At 43.8% G+C, this 18,898-nt stretch overlaps 1 protein-coding gene across 2 annotated transcripts in view; it reads left to right on the top strand.

The window, feature by feature from the left end:
• Window positions 1–5,796: 5,796 nt before the first annotated feature.
• Window positions 5,797–18,898, top strand: part of SREK1 (splicing regulatory glutamic acid and lysine rich protein 1) — a 77,309-nt gene continuing 64,207 nt past the window's right edge. For both annotated transcript variants that reach the window (XM_044276138.1, XM_044276137.1), the window contains exon 1: window positions 5,797–5,991. In XM_044276138.1, the coding sequence (XP_044132073.1) occupies window positions 5,867–5,991 (125 nt within the window). In that variant the 5' untranslated portion in view covers window positions 5,797–5,866. The remainder of the gene's footprint in view (window positions 5,992–18,898) is intronic.

Raw genomic sequence — 18,898 nt, 5'->3', positions numbered from 1 at the left:
CCCTTTAGATTAGGGATTCCCAATCAGGTAAGGTGGGTGTATTTGCATGCTAACACCATGATGTCATATCAACTCCTAATATGGTATAGAACAAATAATGAAATAATATAATATTGTCCATCTGCCTCTAGATGGCACTGCGGTAATACAGATGAACATCACAACTTTTAAGCATTAAAGTTAATATATCAAATAATACGTTCTCATGACCTGCTTGACATTCTTAATATAAATCATTGAGAAAGGTCTTTTCCTGAAACTTTTAATTACCTATATCCTGGACTTGTTGGAGTTGACTGTCTTCTCCTATCTTTTTGAAATATAGGTTGACTTGATGAAAATTTTATATAACGGCTTTGATGCTTGGCATTGGAACTTGTACATTTCACTTATCCACATCCATGAATAACTATTGTTTTGAAATAACATTTACTCTTCTCAGAAATCCAATTAACATAAACTTACTTCAATGTTTCGGTACCTTCTACAATACCTTCTAAATGATAAATACATGGTATAACATATACTTTGTATATAAATCAATACATTGTTACACATAGATAACACATTATATGAATTATTGATTAACATATGTTATAAACTAAATATACCATACAGAGATATATATAATATAATTATGAATATATAAATTTAACCTCATACAGCAGGTGTGCCTCAAGGGTATGAGTCCTTATCAAGTCATTGCTTATCCACCAAATAACCTTGTTCCCTTTAGACAGACATGTTTTAGGAAGTTGGTTCACTCCTTACAGATAATCCCATATCTTTAGTAATAACTTTTAAATACAATGTCCATTTATGTTCATAATTATTTTTATATAAACTGAACTTGCCATAAACTCATTTTGGCTTCCTCGGCCACATAATAGAACTTTGGTTCAGGCTGATTATATTGTTAAAGGCAATGAGATGAGCATACATTTTGATTATAATGTCATTAGATAATATTGTATGAGTATGAAAATGCACAACACTGTGAGGGGCATTAAGGAGGAAACCTATTGTAAGGGGGTACTAAAGGGACAGCAGTATTGTGAGGAGGCACTAAGGTGGCATAACTAATGTGGGGAGGGCACTGAAGGGGTATAAATAATGTGAGAGGGCACTAAGGTAGCATAACTAATGTTAGGGGGGCCACTAAGGGGGCATAACTAGTGTGAAGGGCCATTACCGGGGCATAACTAGTGTGAAGGGCCACTAAGGCGGCATAACTACTGTGAGAGAGCCTATAAGGGGGCATAACTAGTTAAGGGACCAATAAGGGGTATAACTAGGGTGAAGGGGCCACTAAGGGGGGCATAACTAGTGTGAGGGAGCCACTAAGGGGCATAACTAATGTGAGGGGACACTAAGGTGGCATAACTAGTGTGAAGGGGCATGTTAGTGCACTGTAATAGTCCGGCAATCAGATAGGAACGGATTGTATCATAAATTACTATGATACATTCAGTTCGGGTCAGGGGAGCCGTAGTCTGGGGGATACAGCCAACACATGGACTGTGTTTCCTGGGATGATCATGGTTGTGTGGATCAGCCCTTAGGCCTTGTGAACACAACCGTACGTATTTTTCAGTCTGTCCATCTTTGCTGCATCGGGGCCCATAGCTACCAATCAGATTCCATGTTTAAAGGGGCTGTCTCACTTCAGTAAGTGACATTTATCATGTAGAGGAAGTTAATACAAGCCACTTACTAATATACTGTTATTGTCCATATTGCTGCCTTTGATGGCTGGATTCATTTTTCCATCACATTATACACTGCTCATTACCATGGTTACAACCATCTTGGAATCCAGCAGCGGTGCTCGTGCTTGCACACTATAGGAAAAAGAGACGGTCTCTCTGGTGGCCGAGACAGTGGGAGCGCACATAGGCTTGTGCTTTATCCTATAGTATGCAAGTACGACCACCACTGATGGATTGCAGGGTGGTTGTAACCATGGAAACGAGCAGTGTATAATGTGATGGAAAAATTAATCCAACCAGCAAAGGAAGCAATATGGATAATAACAATACGTTAGTAAGTGACTTGTATTAACTTCCTTTACATGATAAATACTATTTACTGAAGTGAGACAAACCCGTTAGAGATGAATTCTTATTGGTTGCTATGGGCCCCGATGCAGCAAAGATGGACAGACTGAAAATATGTGAGTCTACCCCTTTACCTTTCCAAAGGAGCGCTGAAAAATTGCTATGGGAAACTGAGACAGTTTTCCTTCTCACCAGTTTTGATAACTCTCCCCCAGTGACTTTGATGACTCCTTGGTCTGCATTTTGTGGGCAAGTATAAGACATATTCTCTCTTTTTGTGGAACTGATATACAGTTGCAATAAAAAGTATGTGAACCCTTTGGAATGATATGGATTTCTGCACAAATTGGTCATAAAATGTGATCAGATCTTCATCTAAGTCACAACAATAGACAATCACAGTCTGCTTAAACTAATAACACACAAAGAATTAAATGTTACCATGTTTTTATTGAACACACCATGTAAACATTCACAGAGCAGGTGAAAAAAGTATGTGAACCCTTGGATTTAATAACTGGTTGAACCTCCTTTGGCAGCAATAACTTCAACTAAATGTTTCCTGTAGTTGCAGATCAGACGTGCACAAAGGTCAGTAATTCTTGACCATTCCTCTTTACAGAACTGTTTCAGTTCAGCAATATTCTTGGGATGTCTGTTGTGAATCGCTTTCTTGAGGTCATCCCACAGCATTTCAATCGGGTTGAGGTCAGGACTCTGACTGGGCCACTCCAGAAGGCGTATTTTCTTCTGTTTAAGCCATTCTGTTGTTGATTTACTTCTATGCTTTGGGTCGTTGTCCTGTTGCAACACCCATCTTCTGTTGAGCTTTAGCTGGTGGACAGGTGGCCTTAAGTTCTCCTGCAAAATGCCTTGATAAACTTGGGAATTAATTTTTCCTTCTATGATAGCAATCCATCCAGGCCCTGACGCAGCAAAGCAGCCCCAAACCATGATGCCCCCACCACCATACTTCACAGTTGGGATGAGGTTTTGATGTTGCTGTGCTGTGCCTCTTTTTCTCCACACATAGGTTTGTGTGTTTCTTCCAAACAACTCAACTTTGGTTTCATCTGTCCACAGAATATTTTGCCAGTACTGCTGTGGAACATCCAGGTGCTCTTGTGCAAACTGAAATGTGCAGCAATGTTTTTTTGGACTTTTTGGACAGCAGTGGCTTCTTCTGTCGTATTCTCCTATGAAATCTATTCTTGTTTAGTGTTTTACGTATCATAGATTCGCTAACAGGGATGTTAGCATATGCCAGAGACTTTTGTAAGTCTTTAGCTGACACTCTAGGATTCTTCACCTCATTGAGCAGTCTGCGCTGTGCTCTTGCAGTCATCTTTACAGGACGGCCACTCCTAGGTAGAGTAGCAGCAGTGCTAAACTTTCTCCATTTATAGACAATTTGTCTTACCATTGACTGATGAACAGCAAGGCTTTTGGAGATACTTTTATAACCCTTTCCATCTTTATATAAGTCAACAATTCTTAATCGTAGGTCTTCTGAGAGCTCTTTTGTGAGAGGCATCATTCACATCAGGCAATGCTTCTTTGTAAAAAGCAAACCCAGAACTGGTGTGTGTTTTTTATAGGGCAGGGCAGCTGTAACCAACACCTCCAATCTCATCTCATTGATTGGACTCCAGTTGGCTGACACCGCACTCCAATTAGCTCTTGGAGATGTCATTAGTCTAGGGGTTCACATACTTTTTCCACCTGCACTGTGAATGTTTACATAGTGCGTTCATTAAAACATGGTAACATTTAATTATTTGTGTGTGATTAGTTTAAGCAGACTGTGATTGTCTATTGTTGTGACTTAGATGAAGATCAGATCACATTTTATGACTAATTTGTGCAGAAATCCATATCATTCCAAAGGGTTCACATACTTTTTCTTGCAACTGTATGGATGCGGAGACCACAAGGATGGTCCGTGCGCTTTCCACATTCATATGTCCGTTCTGCAAAAGATAGAATATGTCTGCAAAATGTGGACCATGCACCACGGTCGTGTGCCGGAGGCTAGTCTACAGTAAGGGAGTTTGTGACCATGAGGGAACGGTGCATTGGTGGCTGCTAGGGATGAGGGAATCGACTTTGGATGAAACATCCGAAGTCGATTTGCATAATACTTCGCTTGAATACTGTAAGGAGCGAGCACTCCGTACAGTATTAGAATGTATTGGCTCCTATGAGTGGTACCCTGGAACCGAACCTGAGTTCGGGAAATCGTTTTTTACAATAGAAATTAATTTGCGAAGTAATAACTTCGGCTCATTGGAGCCAATACATTCTAAGGGTGCATTCACACGACCATAAGTGTTTTGCGGTCTGCAAAACACGGATACCCGCCGTGTGCGTTTCCGCATTTTGCGGACCACAAATGGCTGGCGCTATATAGAGAATGCCTATTCTTGTCCACAACCGCGGACAAGAATAGGACATGCTCCATATTTTTGGGTGCGGGGCCGTGGAACGGAACAACGGATGCAGACAGCACCCGGTGTGCTCTCCACATCTTTTGCGGACCCAAATCGGTCCTCCCCCATTCCGCAAAATTGCGGAACGGATGCGGATCCATTTATACGGTCGTGTGAATGCACCCTTATACTGTACGGAGCACTCGCTCCTTACAGTATTCAAACAAAGTATTATGCAAATCAACTTCGGATATTTCATCCGGTCGATTCACTCATCCCTAGCGGCTGCATGTGTCCAGGGCGCTAAACAGAACTAACATATCATTTTGATGGCTGCTGTAATTATTCTATCATTTTTCGTAGTTTGAAAGAAAATCTCTTTGGGGGAAGTTTCTTATTTCTACACTTGTTTCTTGCGAGTTTTCCAGAGGCAATTGGCATTTACAGAGGACCTGTCCCCTCTCCTGACACGTCTGTTTAACTACTCACATCCCCCATGTAACATCTCTGGAGCCTCTATTCTTACGAGTCCGTGCTGTGCCATTCCTTTATTATTTTAACTAGAAATGTATTATTTGATAGCAGTTTGTAGTAAATGTACAGATTGGTGTTATCAGTTGGGGGCGTGTCCTTGCACAGTCTGAGGCTCCATTCAGACGTCCGTAGAATAGGTCCACATCCGTTCCTCAATTATCCGGAACGGGTGAGGACCTATTCATTTTTTATGGGGCCGGAAGAGATGGGGAGAGCACACTATGTGCTCTCCGCATCCGCATCTCCGGAGCGCGGCCCCGATCTTCCGGTCCGCAGCTCCACAAGAAAATAGAGCATCTCCTATTCTTGTCCGCAATTGCGGACAAGAATAGGCATTTCTATGGGGGTGCCGGCCAGATGTATTGTGGATCCGCGATGCACTACGGATGTCTGAATGGAGCCTGACTATGTAATCAGTACTGCTAGCGCCAGACTGTGCGGTGACACCCCATCTGTATCTTTACCACAGACTCCTAGTAACTCAGGAGTAATAAAGGAGCAGCACGTCATAGTCATAAGAACAGACACTCCAGAATGGTTATTACATGGGGAATGTGAGTAGTTACTAAGCAGACATGTCAGGAGAGGGGACAGCTCCTCTCTAACGCCACCAATGGCTTCTCCAAACGCTGGTCTTGGTGAATCAGGGCCTTTCTCCCCTATTGGAAGGTTTGGATCTACAGCATTTCTCAGTCTGGCCGCTAGGGAGCGCTGCGTGAGTGCGGCACAGGCGCGCTTCTTCCGGTGGCAGTCTATCCCCTGGTGCAGCTGCACTTGTTGGTCCGCGCTCTCGGGCGGTTGGTTTCCTGCGTCGGTCCCTCCGGTGCAGACCCCGCCGCCACCGCCATGAGCAACGGGCAGACCACGGTCATTCAGGTGACCAACCTGAACGCCGCCGTCACCAGCGAGCAAATGCGGACGCTTTTTTCCTTCCTGGGAGACGTGGAAGAGCTGCGGCTTTACCCACCCGAGTGAGTGCGTTGTCCGGGCGGCTCTAATGCTGTATAACATTAATAGTACTAGTCACTTGTGATGGGTGCAGTATGCTGTATACATGTTCAGGGCCCGTGCATACATTACTGCAGATAAGCGTTTTCCTTACCAGCCAATCACAGCACGGCTTACATATAGCCAGAACTGGCTAAGAAATGAAAGCCGTGCTTTGATAGGCTGGTAACAGACAGTTATGATAAAGGAGGCCCAGTGTAGCACATGTATAGCGCACACATGTATGTCCTATAGGGGGCAGCATAGGATCTTTCCTGGCACACCATATCCATTGTCATGCCAATGGCCAGTAACTGAGGGGCTGATGAATGAGGGTCCGTGGGTGACAACACAGCGGGTTCCTCGAGTCTCGGCTTGTATTGTGTGTGTATATTGTATGTAATTGGGAAGATGCACAATTTCTGGCTTCAGAAGAAGCGCCAAGTTTGTCACACACACTTTGATAGATCTGCCACATTTTGCAAGAAAATGCACACTATCGCCGATGCCAGCTCAGGATTGCCTCGGTTTACACCATTAGTTTGTGCCCAAAGACCCGGCGCGTCCATTACTAAGCATCCATTTGTCCATGCCCCGTTTTTAGGGGCAAAGAAACAACCAAGGCTACTCTCACAGTTGCGCTGTTAATTCCGGTATTGAGATCCAGCAGAGAACCTCATTTAACGGATCTGTTTTGATTTTGCACATCAGGATGCAAAGGTTAAAAAAAAGGAAAAACATTACTCAGCTTTTAAATATCCTGCTGCTCCAGAGGCGCAGGTCCAGTCCCTGCTGGTCCTGCAGCAGTCATGCTTCTCATGTGGCCTCAGCAGTCATGTGTGAAGGGCATGTGACCAATAACTTGTCCTTAACCACCTAATTTTGCAAATCTGACATATGTCACTTTATGTGGTAATAACTTTGGAACGCTTTTACTTATCCAAGGCATTCTGAGATTGTTTTCTCGTGACACGTTGTACTTTTTGTTAATGGTAAATTTTAGTCAATATATTTAAACTTTATACATTTTTTTTTTTTAATTCAGTTTTTTTAATTTGAATCTCTTTGCTTTTAAGACAGATAGTAATACCTCATAATATTTAATAATTAACATTCCTCATATGTCTACTTTATGTTGGCATCATTTTGGTAATGTGATTTTATTTTTGTAGGACGTTAGAAGGTTTAGGCCCCTTGCACACGGGCGTCACAGATTTTTTTTGGATGTGTTACGGCAAACCCGCTCGAGTAGGCACACAATTTCAGTCAGTTTTGTCTGTGATTGCGTTCCGTTGTTCATTTTTTTCTGAACGAGTGCAATGCTTTTTGCCCGCGCGTGATTAAAAACTGAATGTGGTACCCAGACCCGAACCTGGACTTCTTCACTGAAGTTCAGGTTTGGGTTAGGTATTCTATTCATTTTATTATTTTCCCTTCTAACATGGTTAAAAGGGAAAATAATAGCATTCTTAATACATAATGCTAAGTAAAATGTCCATTGAGGTGTTAAAAAATATAAAAAATAAACTCACCTTATCCACTTGATTGCGCAGCCGGCATAGTCGTCTTTCTTCTTCCTTCCGTCTTCATTAAGCAGGACCTGCGCTGACGTCAGCGCAGGTCCTGCAGAAAGAAGAAAGAAGACTGTCGGCTGCGCGATCAAGTGGATGAGGTGAGTTTTTAGTTGTTAACCCCTCTATGGACATTTTAGTAGGCATTCTGTATTAAGAATGCTATTATTTTCCCTTATAACCATGTTAGAAGGGAAAATAATACAGTGAATTGACTTTAATGGGGTCCAGGGTTGCTCATCCCTATTTACTAACATCATCTCCTAGCAACCATGCGTGAAAATCGCACCGCATCCGCACTTGCTTGCGGATGCACTGCGAATTTCACGCAGCCCCATTCATTTCTATGGGGCCTGCATTGTGGGAAAATTGCAGAATATAGAACATGCTGCAATTTTCACGCAACGCAGCAGTGATGCGTGAACAACATCACTCATGTACACAGCCCCACTGAAATGAACGGGTCAGGATTCAGTGCAGGTGCAATGTGTTCACATCACGCATTGCACCCGTGCAGAATACTCGCCTGTGTGAAACGGGCCTTAGAATTTTAGAAGCAATTTTTGGAATTTTTAAGAAAATTTCCCAAATCAATTTTTTTAAGGTTCAGTTCTAAAGTCATCTTGAGGAGCCCACATAATATTAAACCACCCATAAATACCCCATTTTAGAAACGACACCCTCAAACTATTCAAAACTGGTTTTAGAAATGTTCTTAAACCTTTAAGTATTCCACAGAAATTAAATACAATTTCTAAATTTCACTTTTTTTTTGCAGATTTCCAATTATTATGTTTTTTTTCCTGTGACACATCAAGGGTTAACAAAACAAGCCTCAATATTTATTTCCCTGATTCAGCAGTTTACAGAAACACCCCATATGTGGTCATATTTCTCTGTGTGGGCACACGGCAGGGCTCAGATGGCACGGAGCACCATATGATTTTTGGAGGGCAGATTTTGCTGGAAAGGTCTTGGGGTGCTAAGTTGCATTTGAAGAGGCCCTGAGGTAACCCCACAGTGAAAACCCCCAAAAAGTGACCACGTTTTGTAAACTACACCACCCAAGAAATTTTTAAGGGGTGTAGCGGGCACTTTGACCCAACAGGCGTTTCATAGAATTTATAACCCTTGGTTGTGAAAATGAAAAGTTTAGGCTTGACGTTTTATGGGCTGATAATTAACCTTCGATAAGTCTCCCAAGACCAATATCCTGGGAGACAGAGGAACAACAATATTAAGTTTACGAGCCAGAGTGGTCTGGACCGATCTCCAGTAGCTGCCCACCATTGGGCAGTCCCAAAACAGGTGTAAGTGGTCTGCCTCGGAGTCGCCACAGCGCGGGCAATCGGAGGAGGCTCTAAGTCCTCTTCTATATAACCACATAGGTGTCACATATATTTTGTGCAAAATGTTAAATTGTACAACAGTATGATTAAAATTGTGTGAAACATATTTTAAACTTTCCCCTATGTTCTCCCAATTTGGGGGACCCACCTCTAAAAGTAACGAAGACCAGGACTTCTGTCCTGGTGAAAGAAGACCCAAAAAAAAAATGTTTCATTAAGTGTCTATAGCACTGTGATATTTTAATTTTCGTGGCGGATTTCTTAATAATTAAATCGTGTAAGAATTCAGGAGTATCTATTAAAAAAAGGTGACTATTCAAAGTACTAGAAAGTGCAGACCTCAATTGAAAATATGCGTACCAGGCCACCTCACTCAGATTAGCCCTTTGCCCTAATTCCATCGAGGACAGAATTTGTCCACCACTAACCACCTGATGTAAGTACTCAATATTCCTAGTCCTCCAATACTGGCAGCAATTCAAGTCCCTAAAATTCAAAAGCTTTGGATTATGCCATAGTGGGGTACATATAAGTGATGCCTTAACTCCACACCAGCTCCTAATAACCCGCCAGGTCTTTATAGCCATTCTGCAGAAAAGTGTATGCCCGGTCTGTATATTTGATAAATAGTCGGACTCCAATACAGTAAAGAAATCCGTAAAACCTGAGTCTTTCACCACTTTACTGCAAAAGCTGCTATTTTCCCAGTCCTTAAAAAGGCAGAGTTGAGAGGCCATAAAATAACCCCTAAAATAGGGGAGGTTAAGGCCTCCCTGGTTATAAGGCATGGAGAAATAAAGCGCCTTCAATCTAACACGCTTCCTCCCCCATAGTAGGTCGTTAAGCATCCGCTCTATCAGTCTAAAATACTTATCTGCGATCCATACAGGCGAGTTGCGCAGGACATAAAGAACCTGGGGCAGTACTACCATTTTTATTAAAGAAATTCTATCAGCTCTTGTATGCATAATTTTTTGCCATATCTTGATTTTAGCCCTCAGCTTTATCAGCAGGGGAATCAAGTTAAGTTGTAGATATTCCTGAGGTTTGGCAGAAACTGAAATCCCCAGGTACTTTATTGATTCAGAGACTGTTAACTGGTTATCCCAATCGCCTTGCAGCTCGTCTATAGGGAGGAGAACAGTCTTCTCCCAATTGATCTCCAGGCCAGACGGAGCAGAGAAAAAACCAACCAAATTCATTATACGAGGGAGAGTGGTTTCTGTTTGAAGAAAAACCAAGATGTCATCTGCGTAGAGAGATACACGGTCATGCTTCCCCATTATACCAAAGCCGGTCACCTGCAGATCCTGCCTTATACTGGCTGCTAAAGGTTCAATATAAATATTGAACAAAAGAGGGGAGAGAGGACAGCCTTGGCGGGTGCCTCTTCCTAAGGTGAAGCTCTCTGTAATCGTATCGTTAATCCTGATCCTAGCAGCTGGGGAGCTGTATAATAACTGAACCATCGCCTTAAATCTAGGGCCAAAGCCCATTTTTTTCATCACCTCCCAGAGAAAAGTCCACTCCACCCTGTCGAAGGCTTTGGTGGCATCCAACGACAGGATGGAGCGGGCGCCGCCTCAATATTTATTTCCCTGATTCAGCAGTTTATAGAAACACCCCATATGTGGTCATATTTCTCTGTGTGGGCACACGGCAGGGCTCAGATGGCACGGAGCACCATATGATTTTTGGAGGGCAGATTTTGCTGGAAAGGTCTTGGGGTGCTAAGTTGCATTTGAAGAGGCCCTGAGGTAACCCCACAGTGAAAACCCCCAAAAAGTGACCACGTTTTGTAAACTACACCACCCAAGAAATTTTTAAGGGGTGTAGCGGGCACTTTGACCCAACAGGCGTTTCATAGAATTTATAACCCTTGGTTGTGAAAATGAAAAGTTTAGGCTTTAGGCCCAAACTTTCTTGTTCACACAAGATAACAAGAGAATATCTCCACACAATTTTCTGCCCATTTTCTCCTGAATACAGTATCACCCCAATTATTGTCATAAACTGTTATTTGGGGATATGCCAGGACTCGGAAGGGAGGGAGCATCATCTGGATTTTCTAACATGGAATTTTCTGTCATGGTTTTTAAGAGCGATAACTTTTTAATTTTTCTGTTGACTGAGCCGCGAGGGCTTATTTTCTGCCGGATAAGCTGTCGTTTTTATTGGCACAGCATAGATTTGGCTTTCCGGTAGCTTTTTATCAAATTTTTTGGTAGGTGAAATTTCAAAAAAAGCTGTTTGGTGTCATTTTTCTATATATTTTTTTTCACACTGTTGACTTGATAGGGTAGATCATGTGATATTTCTGTAGATCCGGTCGTTACGGATGCAGCAATACCAAATACAGTATGTAATTTTTTTTTTTTTGTGAGGTGACTTTTTTTATTGCTACCATTTTGGGCTACATACGGCTTTTTGTTTGATATCATGTTTTTTGTGAGGTGACTAAAAAATGCTGTTTTGGCAGATTTTTTTATTTTATTTTTTACGCCATTCACTTGATGGGGTAGATCATGTGATATTTTTGTAGAGCCAGTTGTTACGTATGCGGCAATACCAAATATGTATATTTTTCATTTCATTCACCATGACGGCTTACACATAGGGGCAGGAACACACAGCCACCGCCCACACTCTCCCTTCAGTGTTTCCTGTCTCTACCAGGGCGTCGCACAGAGATGCCTCCCAGAGGGGAGGTGAAGAGTTTACTTTTACTTCTTAGATTTTGTGCCTTTAGTGGTAGGATTGGCTTACCAATCTTCTCCTCTTCCCACCCGCTGTTGCTAAAGCTGGGCAGAGGAAGTTTGGGTAACATAGTATATAAGGCGATAAAAGACATTTGTCCTTCCAGTTCAGCCTGCTCTCACCCCTTGCTGCATGGTCTCCCTTCCCTCTGGTGAGGAAGCAGACCTGGGAAAGCGGGACGCCGAACGGCCAGGCGAGGTCCGCAGGGGACGGAGCTTCAGGTCACGTGTGAGGAAGTGTCATTGCTCCTGGAAAACGGGCTGATGACGTCAGACGCCGCTCCATGTGAAAACGAGGAGGTGATTCTGACAATGATGTCTCCACTGACTCCAGCAGCATGTCAGCTCCAGAGGCCCCTTGAACCCGCATGGACAACGCAGACCCACCTTCGGCGGCTCCTTCTGCGAGTTCCCCTGTGGGGATAATTTGCAAATGCCATGTTTTCTTTTGAATGTTGCTTTCTGATACCTGGTTGCTTTTCTTTAGTAGGGAGTAAAAAGAAACTAAAATCAAGGAGGTTGAGGAATTCTCTGACCCAGTGGAAATCTGTAGCTTCAAATCCCTGGGCTTTAGAGATCGCGAAGAATGGTTACAAAATAGAATTTTCTTCAACTCCTCCATGAAGATTTCAGTCCACTTCCCACAGCCCCACCGTTTTATCAAAAATATGGCAAGGGGTAGTAAAAATGTACCCGAATTAGGCTACTTTCACACTAGCGTTCGGCTGTCCGCTTGTGAGCTCCGTTTGAAGGGGCTCACAAGCGGACCCGAACGCTTCCGTCCAGCCCCAATGCATTCTGAGTGGACGCGGATCCGCTCAGAATGCATCAGTCTGGCGGCGTTAAGCCTCCGCTCCTCTCAGCAGGCGGACACCTGAACGCTGCTTGCAGCGTTCGGGTGTCCGCCTGGCCGTGCGGAGGCGAGCGGATCCGTCCAGACTTACAATGTAAGTCAATGGGGACGGATCCGTTTGAAGATGACACACTATGGCTCAATCTTCAAACGGATCCGTCCCCCATTGACTTTCAATGTGAAAGTCTGGACGGATCCGTTCAGGCTAATTTCACACTTAGACATTTTTTGACAATATAATGCAGACGGATCCGTTCTGAACGGAGCCACCGCCTGCATTAATATGAGCGGATCCGTTCAGATCGGATCCGCTCGAACGCTAGTGTGAAAGTAGCCTTAGATAGCGGAAGGGCTTCTATTCAAGGTTTTTCTTAGTCCAAAAACCAGACGGATATTCTCGTACCATCATAAATTTTAAAGATTTACTTACAGGAAGTTCAAAATGGAATAGTTTTAGTCTGTCGTCCCCCTAGTCAAAGAAGGAGCTTATATGACATGCTTCGATCTAAAAGACGCTTACCATCATGCTCCTATCTATCTCTACTTACAAAAATATCTCAGATTTGCACTAAGAGACAACGAGAGCTCAATGCATCATTTCCAATTCGCCGCCCTTCCTTTCTCAGCACCAAGGATCTTCACAAAGCTGGTTGTAGAGATGATATCTCCTCTAAGACAAGAAGGACTACTAATATTACCTTACTTGGACGATTTCCTTATAATAGGAAACTCAGAATTAGAAGCAATCAGTCAAACAGACTATTTTTTGCAAAAAATTGCAGACCTGGGTTGGTTGGTAAACATGAAATAGTCCTTCTCGATCCCGTCATCCAACAGGAAGTTTCTAGTTTTCCAGCCTCAGTGCAGGGCAGATCGAGGTCTATGGAAGACCCCACAGCTCCTGCTCCCTCCTGCCCGGCGGTCACATGACCACCGGGTCGGGACAGGAAGCAGCACATTGCTTCATTGCTGTATACACAGCGGTCATTCAGCGCTGTGTATACAGGGATCTAGAGGGCAGGGACACCTGGGAACTGTCCATGCCTTCCCTCTGGGGTGCCCTGCTGTCACTGACAACGGGACCCTGGCACAGCAGCTGCACGATTAGCATGCAGCTGCCATCTCTGAAATAAACCCGACCGCCCAAGACGTTTATAGTCAATGGGTGGTCGGGAAGTGGTTGCCATGATGTACTTTTTAAAAGAAATTCTACCACTGTCCCACTGGGGCTCTAGTTACCTGATCCCTGCTACTTGATTCTGGATCTGTGGGTCCCGGGCTCCCTTCTCCAGACTTCCAGTCCCCACATGTACATTTCCTGATGACTGACCTTAGCGGTGGCATGTGACGGCCACTTGAGGACACTCACCACTCAGGCCAGTCATTGGCTGTGGCAGCGCACATGACCCATTTGTGCAGGGAGGTTACATGTGGGGAATAGAAGAGCAAGAAATTAGTTAAAATAACCAAAACTAACCTCTTATGCTCCCTGCCAGTCATTGCTTACTTACCTGCAGCAGTGACGCCTCCATCTACCCACGTGACCGCAGCAGCCATACACTAGCGCTTGGCTGCAGCGGTCACAAGGGAAGACTGGTGCTAATTGAATAGGTAAGTATGGGTTATTGGATTATTTTATCACATTACCTCCTCTTGGGCTATATTCACATCACCCATTCAAAAAATAATAATATTGTGCAGAGTGCTGTGCTTTTTTGTTTGGTAGAAAGACGGGCTGCATGATGGAAACCTGGTGGATTCATTTATGGCAATTGGGGGAGGGGGTTCACTGGCCCCTGGTTGTGTCGCACTTCAGTCATTTTTGTTCTGCTCCTGTAATATAACAGTGACCCCTCAGGATACAATATTTTCAGCAATGTTTTTTTGAAACTAGACACCATATACAATGCCTCAGACTCGGGTCCAACCAATCGACCATTTCTCTGGTAAAACAGCCCTTATTGGTTGTCCGGTAGCTCCTCAGCAGTATAACGTGTTCGGTACTGCCCCCTGTCTGTGCCAGGATCAGATGCTCCTTTGGACACCACGTGAGCTGCAGCTTCAGGTTATTTTCCTGGTACAGGCAAAGCCCTGAAGAAGCTCCTGTCCTCGCCATAGAAAGTGATTTCCAGCATCCATTCCTGACTGTTATATGTAAGGACTTGATTTATCTGTCTTGGTTATCTGCTAATTGTTCTTAAAACTTCACTGTTTCTTATCCTGAGATAAAATTGTTGGTCTTTGGAACCAATTACAGGTTTTCCATAGATAGTTCTGGACTCAAGTTCCAGTTGTTTAAGCTTACAATGGTCGTCCTGGAACCAATTAATATTGTAACACTGTAGATACGCAGCCTTAGTGCTCATGCACACGACCGTTGTTGTTTTGCAGTCTTTTTTCACGGATCCGTTGTCCCGTATCTAAGGTTTTTTCTTTCTCTGATGTAGGTCCTCTTCTGTTCCGTTATTCCACAAAACATATCCGTATGGTTTCTGTATGTGGTCCATTTTTTGCGGATCGGAAGCTAACTTATTAATCACCAAACACATGAGCAATATGTGCTGGGCATAACGTTTCTACAGTATTGATCCGCAAAATACGGATGACATACGGATGTGTTCCGTATTTTTTGCAGACCCATTGACTTGAATGGGGCTTCGGACTGTGATTTGCGGACAATAATATGACATGCACTACTTTTTTGCAGAACAGAAATACATAAACTGAATGCACATGGAGTACCTTCCGTTTTGGCGGACCTATTGAAGTGATGGGTTCCGCATACGGTCCGCAAAAAAAACCCCGGAACGTAAGCGAAATTAAATGTGTTGCATGAGTCCTTAGGCTGCTTTCAGGCGAGCATATTGAAATCCATCGGTATTCTGGCTCAGGATCTTGAGGATATACCATCAGGATTTACGTGCGTATTTCTTCCTTTCTTCATTATTTATGCACTGCAGACAGTAATGTGTGTAATTGAAAACAAATCCGCCAAATAGGCTCACCTGAAAGCGGCCGTAGCCAGATTTAAAAAAAATCCACTGAAGGACACTTTATAGGGAGAGATGGACACCGCTTTTTAATCAATAAAGCGGTTGTCTCTCTGAAGCAAATATTATTTATTATGTAACGGAAGTTAATACAAGGCACTTACTAATGTATTGTAATTGTCCATATTGCTTCCTTTTCTGGCTATCCACAGATGCCCCCATAACAGTGCCATCCACAGACCACCATTAGTTCAAAACCCACCAAAAGCACACCTTTTGGTTCAAAAATTTTTTTTTCTTATTTTCCTCCTCAAAAACCTAGGTGCGTCTTATAGGGCAAAAAATATGGTAACTAATTATAACTTTTTGTGAATTGGGACATTTAAACTTGCTTTTTTAAAATTTTTATTCCAATTTATATCTAGTCGGAGTTGGTTCATGTTTTGCCGCCTCCGACTCCAGGTACCCAAAATTTCACGCTACAGTGATATTCTATCATGAAAGTAGGGCAGGTAAGTAGAAGCAGCAGTGGTGATTTCCTCATCTCAAACTATTTACTGAAACAAAGCCAACACCAGTGGTGGGTATACCCCCACAAAACGTCAGTGCCTCAGGAACTTGTCGTGTGGCCTTGAGCATCAATTACAGCTTGACAACGACGTCTCATGCTGTTCACAAGTTGACTTATTGTCTGCTGAGGCATGGCATCCCACTCTTCTTGAAGGGCAGCCCTCAGGTCATTGAGGTTCTGGGGTACAGAGTTACAAGCCTCTACACGGTGATTTAGCTGATCCCATAGGTTTTCAATGGGATTCAGGTCTGGAGAAAGTGCAGGCTACTCCATTTGAGGTCCCCCTAGTCTCCAGCAGCCGTTCTCCAATGATGCGACCTTGATGAGCTGGTGCATTGTCATCCATGAAGATGAAATTATAGTAGTATGGGCTTGTCGCTGTACCATTCACAAAGTGTAGGGCAGTTCGGTATTGACTAGGCACACCTGCCCACACTGGAACACCACCACTCAACAGTGGCTGATGCATAGTGCTCTCCTTGTCATTTCCAATATTGTTGGCAGCCGTCATTTCTGCTCAGTGTGAATCGACTTTCATTAGTGAACAGCACTGATGCATAATGATGACACCTGTGCCTGGTGGTGTGGTCAGGTACCCTTGCAGGTTGTCTAGCACGCAGACCAGGCTGATGTAAATGGTTTTGAATGGTCTGAAGTGACACTTGGGTGCCTTTTAAATGTGCCTGGAGTTGTGTGGCATTCATCATCCGGTTCCGCAGGGCATTGTTCACAATGAAGCGGTCATTAGTGTGGGATGTGGCCAAAGGACGTCCACTTCTATGCCGTTCTGTGACTCTTCCAGTCTCTCTGTATCTCTGTTACGACCTGCTGATGACATTCTGTGACACTCTAAGCTCAGAGGCCACTTCCGTCTGAGAACACCCTGCTTAAAGCCTCACAATGGCGAGGTACTGTTGTTCAATTGTTAGGTGTCGTGTTGGTCTCATGATGTCAAAATGTGAACAGCATGATGAGAAGGACTGTTTAAATACCAATTCTAATTGAACCAGGAAATTTATTGGCCGATTCATGGATCAAACACCTGTTGTGAATTTTGCCGTTAAGCTCCTTGTTAGAGAACAGCAAGTTGTGCAAAAAGTACTGAAACATTGAAGAGTTGAACATGTGCATTTAAAAGTTCATAGAAGGTCACATTAAAGGGGTTCTGCAGTTTGTTTAAACTGATGATCTGTCCTCTGCATAGATCATCAGCATCCGGGCCCCCCACCGATCAGCTGTTTGAGAAGGCAGCGGCGCTCCAGGAACGCCGCGGCCTTCTCACTGTTTACCGCTGGCCCAGTGACGTTCGAACGGAGCTTAGCCGCGCCCAGGCCAGTTGATACTAGTCGTGACGTCACTGGGCCAGCGGTAAACAGTGAGAAGGCCGCAGCGCTTAAGGAGCGCCGATGTCTTCTCAAACAGCTGATAGGTGGAGGTCCCAGATGTCGGACACCCGCCGGATAGATCATCCGTTTAAACAAACTGCAGAACCCCTTTAAGTTCACCTGTAAAGGTTAGAGTGCACTTTAGGCTCATCCTGAAGTTTCACCCACAATCCAAATATCCCTAACTTTTTGTGAGCAGTGTGTGTGTGTGTGTGTGTGTGTGTGTATATATAAGTATGGCAGCACCAATTCACAGCGTAAATTGCCACTGTGGCCCAATAAACTACCACTTTTTCTACTGGATGTGCTGTCCGTTTTCGCATATATAGTATTGCTGTACTGTATTGTAATTGTTGAATGCACTACTCTGTAGTGCACTTGAATGGGTCCACAATCACAAAGATGCGGAATGGAATCACGGTTCGGAACCCCACAGAAGCATTACGCACAACGTGTGCTTCCGTAGTGTTTCTGTCCGTGCCTCCGCACCGCAAAAAAATAGAACTTGTTCTATTTTTTTTGCGGTGCGGACAGATCACGGACCCATTCAAGTTGCGGTCCCCAATGCACAGAACGGATGCACAACGTTCGTGTGCAAGACGCCTTAGGCCCCTTTCAGACGAGTGAGTTCCACGCATCGTACTCGTAGCGTGAGTATGCAGCAGCTCCTGTCCTGACCTCCCAGCATTGACGTGGTCACATAGCATTATATTTATTTATGATGCTATGTAACCCTTACAGTTCTGGAATGTATTGGATAAAACTGGCAGCATTATGTCCGTGTTATACAATACATTCCAGAACTGTAACTATACTCATGCTGCAAGTCCAATGCTTGGAACTCGCTCGGCTGAAAGGGGCCTTAGACACGGCAGGTGATATGATGTGCACAGCTCTGGCACCTTCACGCACACCATTCCTTTGCAGCTTTCACTCAGACCACAGGCTGGGGTAAATGCTGCTGTCTTCTGCATATGTTTTTTTGTATTTTACATATAATGTTCATTTTTGATTTGACAAAGAAATGTCACTGTTAGACTTTCACACTCGCGTTTTGGCTTTCCATTATGGGCTCTCACAAGCGGTCCAAAACGAATCAGTGTTTCCCTAGTGCATTCTGAATGGAAAGGGATCCACTCAAAATGCATCAGTTTGACTCGGTTCCGTTTCCATTCTGCTTTGGAGGCGGACACCAAAACGCTGCTTGCAGCGTTTTGCTGTCCACTTGACGAAACTGAGCCAAATGTTTTCTCTGACACAATCTGGCACAATAGAAAACGGATTCGTCTCCCATTGACTTTTAATGGAGTTCATGACGGATGACTATGTTACAGATAATACAAACTGATCCGTTCATGACGGATGCATGCAGTTCAATTATTGTAACGGATCCGTTTTTGCAGATCCAGTACTAGG

This window comes from Bufo gargarizans, chromosome 1, assembly GCF_014858855.1.
Source record: "Bufo gargarizans isolate SCDJY-AF-19 chromosome 1, ASM1485885v1, whole genome shotgun sequence".
NCBI lineage: Eukaryota > Metazoa > Chordata > Amphibia > Anura > Bufonidae > Bufo > Bufo gargarizans.
Note: the sequence above shows the minus strand (reverse complement) of the source record. Positions and strands in the feature narration are given on the sequence as shown.